Here is a 6,693-nt window from a genome sequence, read left to right as displayed (position 1 = left end):
CTTCAAAACAAAAGGGAAACCAAATTAGCTGTGTATATTTTTAACTCATTTAAAACCAGTGTATCAATTTTCTTAGGCCATAAGAAGGTTAAATGACCACTCATTTTCAAATGTGCTTTGATAAAGTATAATGCAACAGTACAGAAATTGACCATAAACATTTGTGTCATGTAATACATTTTAAAAATAAAGCATATTTTAAACAGTAACATTTAAAGCTCTCAAATAGGAACCCCTTTAAAGTGTAATCTAAACTGACTAAAACATAGGCCACAGCTGTACGTTTCCTAAACTACATAGCAATTTATACATTAACTCAGTGAGATAGAAGCATATTGTTAACTAAAACAAATTTATCTAATAGATGGGAAAATATTTTTGATTAGAAAAGGTTACAAATAGGCCTGAAGGATTCAAGGAAATTAACAGCTAACTGAGTGGTCCTATATTTGAATCTGTACCATACAATGCAGCCCTGCCAACAGACTGACTTGGCAGCCAGTAAATAATGATCTGGAGATTCACTGACATTTTCCCCTTGTCTCCTCCAACCTCATACCCGCCGAATGCTTTCTATCTCAATCTCATCTTCAAACCCTGCAAACAAGGACATTGCCTCCGTGGTCTGGCAATCTGATCTCTACCTTGCAGATTGAATTGAATAAATGTTATTAGCCAAGTATGTATACAGTGGCTTGCAAAGGTTTTCATACCCCTTGAACTTTTCCACATTTTGTCACGTTACAACCACAAACGTAAATGTATTTTATTGGGATTTGATGTGAAAGACCAACACAAGTGGTGCATAATTGTGAAGTGGAAGGAAAATGATACATGGTTTTCAAATTTTTTTTTACAAATAAAAAAACTGAAAAGTGTGGCGTGCAAAAGTATTCAGCACCCTTTACTCTGATACCCCTAAAAAAAACCCAGTGCAACCAATTGCCTTCAGAAGTCACCTAATTAGTAAATAGAGTCCACTTGTGTGTAATCTAATCTCAGTATAAATACAGCCGTTCTGTGAAGGCCTCAGATGTTTGTTAGAGAACATTAGTGAACAAACAGCATCATGAAGCCCAAGGAACACACCAGACAGGTCAGGGATAAAGTTGTGGAGAAGTTTAAAGCAGGGTTAGGTTATAAAAAAAATATCCCAAGCTTTGAACATCTCACGGAGCACTATTCAATCCATCATCCGAAAATGGAAAGAGTATGGCACAACTGCAAACCTACCAAGACATGGCCGTCCACCTAAACTGACAGGCCGGGCAAGGAGAGCATTGATCAGAGAAGCAGCCAAGAGGCCCATGGTAACTCTGGAGGAGCTGTAGAGATCCACAGCTCAGATGGGAGAATCTGTCCACAGGACAACTATTAGTCGTGCACTCCACAAATCGGGCCTTTATGGAAGAGTGGCAAGAAGAAAGCCATTGTTGAAAAAAAGCCATAAGAAGTCCCGTTTGCAGTTTGCCACAAGCCATGTGGGGAACACAGCAAACATGTGGAGGAGGGTGCTCTGGTCAGATGAGACCAAAATTGAAGGTTTTGGCCTAAATGCAAAACGCTATGTGTGGCGGAAAACTAACACTGCACATCACCTTGAACACACCATCCCCACTGTGAAACATGGTGGTGGCAGCATCATGCTGTGGGGATGCTTTTCTTCAGCAGGGGCAGGGAAGCTGGTCAGAGTTGATGGGAAGATGGATGGAGCCAAATACAGGGCAAACTTGGAAGAAAACCTGAGAGTCTGCAAAAGACTTGAGACTGGGGCGGAAGTTCACCTTCCAGCAGGACAACAACCCTAAACATACAGCCAGAGCTACAATAGAATGGTTTAGATCAAAGCATATTCGTGTGTTAGAATGGCCCAAAGTCCAGACCTAAATCCAATTGAGAATCTCTGGCAAGACTTGAAAATTGCTGTTCACAGACGCTCTCCATCCAATCTGACTGAGCTTGAGCTATTTTGCAAAGAAAAATGGGCAAAAATGTTAGTCTCTAGATGTGCAAAGCTGGTAGAGACATACCCCAAAAGACTTGCAGCTGTAATTGCAGCGAAAGGTGGTTCTACAAAGTATTGACTCAGGGGGGCTGAATACTTTTGCACACCACACTTTTCAGTTTTTTAATTTGTAAAAAAATTTGAAAACCATGTCTCATTTTCCTTCCACTTCACAATTATGCACCACTTTGTGTTGGTCTATCACATAAAATCCCAATAAAATATATTTACGTTTGTGGTTGTAACGTGACAAAATGTGGAAAAGTTCAAGGGGTATGAAAACTTTTGCAATCCGCTGTACATACAAGGAGTTTGCCTTGGTGCTTTGCTCGCAAGGATAACAACACGATATACAGTACCCAATTAAAAATAAAACATTATAATTTAAACATCTAAAGAATGAAATAAAATATCCGAGCAAAAGGTGTCTACAGACTTTTGGCAGTTGAGTTGAGCTACTGCTCGTGGAAAAAAAGCTGTTTTTATGTCTGGCTGTGGCAGCTTCGATAGTCCGGAGTCACCTCCCAGAGGGAAGTGATTCAAAGAGTTTGTGGGCAGGGTGAGAAGGGTCAGAGATGATCTTACCCACTCGCTTCCTGGCTCTTGCAGTGTACAGTTCGTCGAATGGGGGAGAAGGTTGCAGCCAACAACCTTCTCGGCTGATCGAATGATGCGCTGCAGCCTCCAGATGTCATGCTTGGTGGCTGAGCCAAACCAGACCATGATGGAGAAGATGAGGACAGACGCTATAATATACAACTGGACCATCATTGCCAGTGACAGATTGTTTTCTCAGCTGCCGCAGGAAATATATCCTTTGTTGGGCCTTTTGACTGTGGAGTCGATGGTGGCCTCCAATTTTAGGTCCCTGGAGATGATGGTTTCGAGGAACTAAAATGACTCCATAGATATGACTGTGGTGTTGTTGAGTTGGTGAGTGGGGGGAGAGGAGGGGGAGCTCTCCTAAAATCTACAATGAATTCCACTGCCTTAAGAGCATTGAGCTCCAGGTTGTTGCAATGGCACCAGGACACCAGCTGTGTCACTTCCTGTCTGTAGACAGATTGCTCCCCATCCTGGATCAGTCCAATCAGGGTTGTGTCATCAGCAAACTTGAGAAGCTTGACAGAGGTGTCTGTGGAGGTGCAGTCGTTGGTGTAGAGAGAGTAAAGGAGAGGGGAGCTGGAAACTCTCAGACACCTCCTCGTACCTATCCCTGCACTATGAACCCACTCACAATTAGGCCACAGACTCTCATACCATCACAAAGCTCATCACTGTGACACCAAAATTGCTGGAGTTACAGACTGTGAGGAAGGCTGTCAAAATATACAGGGGGATATATATCAGCTACAGAAATGGGCAGAGAAATGGCAGATGAAGTTTGAATGCATAAAAAGAAATACCTGGAGTAGTAAATGTAATATGATCCACAGGTGGCTTGGTGTTCACCTGCCATATCGTCTTTAATTCTTTTTGCCCTTGACTACTAATAATCTCAATTCTCCACATGATGGGATTTTCACTGGAATACAAGAAGCCAGAATTATAAGGAAATCAGTTACAAATACAAAGAACATTGTGTTTTATTACTATTTTCTCCAAAGCATCAACTCTATTCAGTCTTTGACAAGTAGCCAGATCAGTTTGCCAGAAGCATTGAGCATCATGCATGTTTCTACAGGCGGAGTCATCAGTTGAATCTTAAATCATCTTATGTTTGAAGGCCGAATATCCTGGTTGCACTAGGAGTATGATTTTTCTTAATCACTCAAAAGTACCAATGACGAAAGGCACAAAAGATAACTAGAGAGTCCACAGTATAATAAACTTTAAATTAAACCATAAATTAGGGGAGGGGCAAAAAGTATATTGGATTAACACAAAGATAGACACAAAAAGCTGGAGTAACCCAGCGGGACAGGCAGCATCTCTGGAGAGTAGGAATAGGTGAAGTTTCGTATCGAGACCCTTCTTCAGACATGTTAGGGATATGGGAAACGAGAGACATAGGCAGTGATGTGGAGAGATAAAGAACTATGAATGAAAGATATGCAAAAAAGTAATGATGATAAAGGAAATTGGCCATTGGTAGCTGTTTGTAGGATGGAAAATGAGAAGCCAGTGCGACCGGTGAGGGAGAGATAGAGAGAGGGAGGGAATGCCGGGGCTACCTGAAGTGAAATAAATCAATATTCATACCACTGGGCTGTAAGCTGTTGGATTGTTTTTTTTATACAAAAAGAGACTCCATTAGAGTGGCACAATTGAGCAGCTGGTAGAGCCACTACCTCAAAGCACCAGAGACCCAGTACTATCCCGACTATGGATACTGCCTGAGCGGAGTTTACATATTCTCCCTCTACCTCCCTGCCCTTTAACTCTTTTTTGTTAAACAAAAACATTCACCTTATCTTTAAATATTTCCCATAATCCCCACCTACTCCACATTCAATTTTTTCAGTTAAACGTTTTCTCACAGCCGAGCCACTATGCAAATGCAAGTTCTCTCAAACACAAATACAAATTACAAGCAGATTTAAGCCATTTAATAAATATGTCTAATTAGATTGTATCTTAAAGGAATACAATGTTAAAAAGTGGACAATGTTAAATATTTTGAGTTTACGTTCTTTGACATCTTATGCACTTCATCTATCGATATCCATTTGTAGCCTTCTTATTCCCCTTCACAATTTATTTTCCTACCCATCCCAACCAAATATACCAGCTATATCTATGCTGACTATCAACATTTTGATATAGCTCATTAAAAGAAAAGACCTCAGCACTGTTCCCTGTGGCATATCACACATTGCATCTTTTTCACAAAAAAACAATGAATGTTTACTCCGTTTGCTGCTAGCCAGCCACAGCGAATGCTACCTCCTTACTTTTCCTCACACAGGACTATAAGGATTATGATTTTGTCCATTCTCCTTCAAGAAAGTAAACACAATAAATATATAAATGAACAGCATTTTCGAACATAAATTATACTGCAAATACCTATTTGGGCATTTTGATCAAAGATATTGTTCTGACATTCAATACCATTATACCATCCAAGCTCATCTCCAAAGTCGTGGAACTTAAGAGTCAGCATTCACCTCAGGAACTGGATCCTCGACTTCTTGACCAACAGACCACAATCGGTGAGGATACATGAAAAGTCATCCTCTACAATAATCCTCAACACTGGTGCCCTTCAAGGATGCGTTCTCACTCTCTCCCTTACACACCCACGACTGTGCAGCCAAATAAAAATACAACTCAATTTACAATGATGACACCACCATAGTGGGCCGAATATCAAATAATGACGAGACACAGTACGGGAGGGAGATTGAGAAACTCGTAACCTGGTGCCAAGACAATAACCTTTCCCTTAATGTCAGCAAGACAAAGGAGATTGTGATTCATTTCAGTAAACACATACCCCAATATACATGGATGCCACCAAAGTAGAGATGGTTGAAAGCTTCAAGTTCCTAGGAGTAAATATCACCAAAGGGGCTGGGAAGTTTGGCATATCCCCAACAACTCTAACCCCAACTTCTACAGATGCGCCGTATAAAGTATTTTTATCGGGATGCATCACAGTATAGTTTGCGTACAGCTCCATCCAACACTGCAAAAAAATTGCAGAGAATTGTGGACGCAGCCCAGACCATCACACGAACCAACCTCCCTTCTTCCATTGACTCCATCTACACCAGCATAATCAAGGACTAGTCACACCAGTCATTCCCTCTTCTCCCCTCTCTCATCAGGCATGAGGTACAGGTGTGAAAACATACCTCCAGATTCAGGGACAGTTTCTTCCCAGCTGCTATCAGGCAACTGAACCATCCTATCATAACTAGAGAGCAGTCCTGACCTAGTATCATCTACCTAATTGGAGACCCTCAGACTATCTTTAATCAGACTTTACTGAAGTTTACCTCGCACTAAACATTGTTCTCTTTATCCTGCATCTGTACATTGGAGATGGCTTGATGGTAATCATATACAGTCTTTAAGCTGACTGGATAGCACGCAACAAAAAAGCTTTTCACTGTACCGTGGCAAAAAACTAAACTAAACTAACAGCAGACACGTTTCATTTTTGCCTTACTTTTCATGGAAAGCTTTAATGGCGCTGGGATTGATTGGTAACTGGAAAACATGTTGTTCATCTAGTGGATTGTCCTTGTAGTATCTAGAACAGGACCTGTTGTAAGAGAAACCAAGGGAAAGTAATATAATATTTTTTTTTTGTAAAGACAAAAGATACTATCACCAAAGAAAATAAATGTACAATAAAAATGTATATATTAAATCCTCCAACTCCAAAGTATGCTATTGATTTCCATTATCTATCAAAACCCTCTAATTTTAGTGCATTACAAACATTAACCCTTCATTCAGCTCATTATCTCAATTTTTAAATCAAAGCAAACAGAAACCAAGGATAATGACCTTCCCCATTCTCTCTTCTTCCTTCACTGCGTATGCCTCTCCTCCTTTTCATCCCTATGCATCCTCATCACTTTCAAAATGAGATGAATACTGTATAATCTAATCATTTTCAGATACTCTGTTTTTTAGCCGTTTCAAATAATATTTCACGTGTATTCATTTAAATAATTCTCTAATTTTCTGCACAATGTAAAATTCCCATTCTTGCCAACTCTATAAGACACCTT

At 40.3% G+C, this 6,693-nt stretch overlaps 1 protein-coding gene across 1 annotated transcript in view; it reads right to left on the bottom strand.

The window, feature by feature from the left end:
* zwilch (zwilch kinetochore protein) overlaps positions 1-6,693 on the bottom strand; it is a 39,726-nt gene that overhangs the window by 8,906 nt on the left and 24,127 nt on the right. The window contains exons 16-17 of the mRNA XM_055661349.1: positions 6,123-6,218; positions 3,412-3,530 (exon numbers count right to left, since the gene is read on the bottom strand). Of these exons, the coding sequence (XP_055517324.1) occupies positions 3,412-3,530; positions 6,123-6,218 (215 nt within the window). The remainder of the gene's footprint in view (positions 1-3,411; positions 3,531-6,122; positions 6,219-6,693) is intronic.

The sequence above is a fragment of the Leucoraja erinacea genome, chromosome 33 (genome assembly GCF_028641065.1).
Source record: "Leucoraja erinacea ecotype New England chromosome 33, Leri_hhj_1, whole genome shotgun sequence".
NCBI classification, from domain to species: domain Eukaryota; kingdom Metazoa; phylum Chordata; class Chondrichthyes; order Rajiformes; family Rajidae; genus Leucoraja; species Leucoraja erinaceus.
Note: the sequence above shows the minus strand (reverse complement) of the source record. Positions and strands in the feature narration are given on the sequence as shown.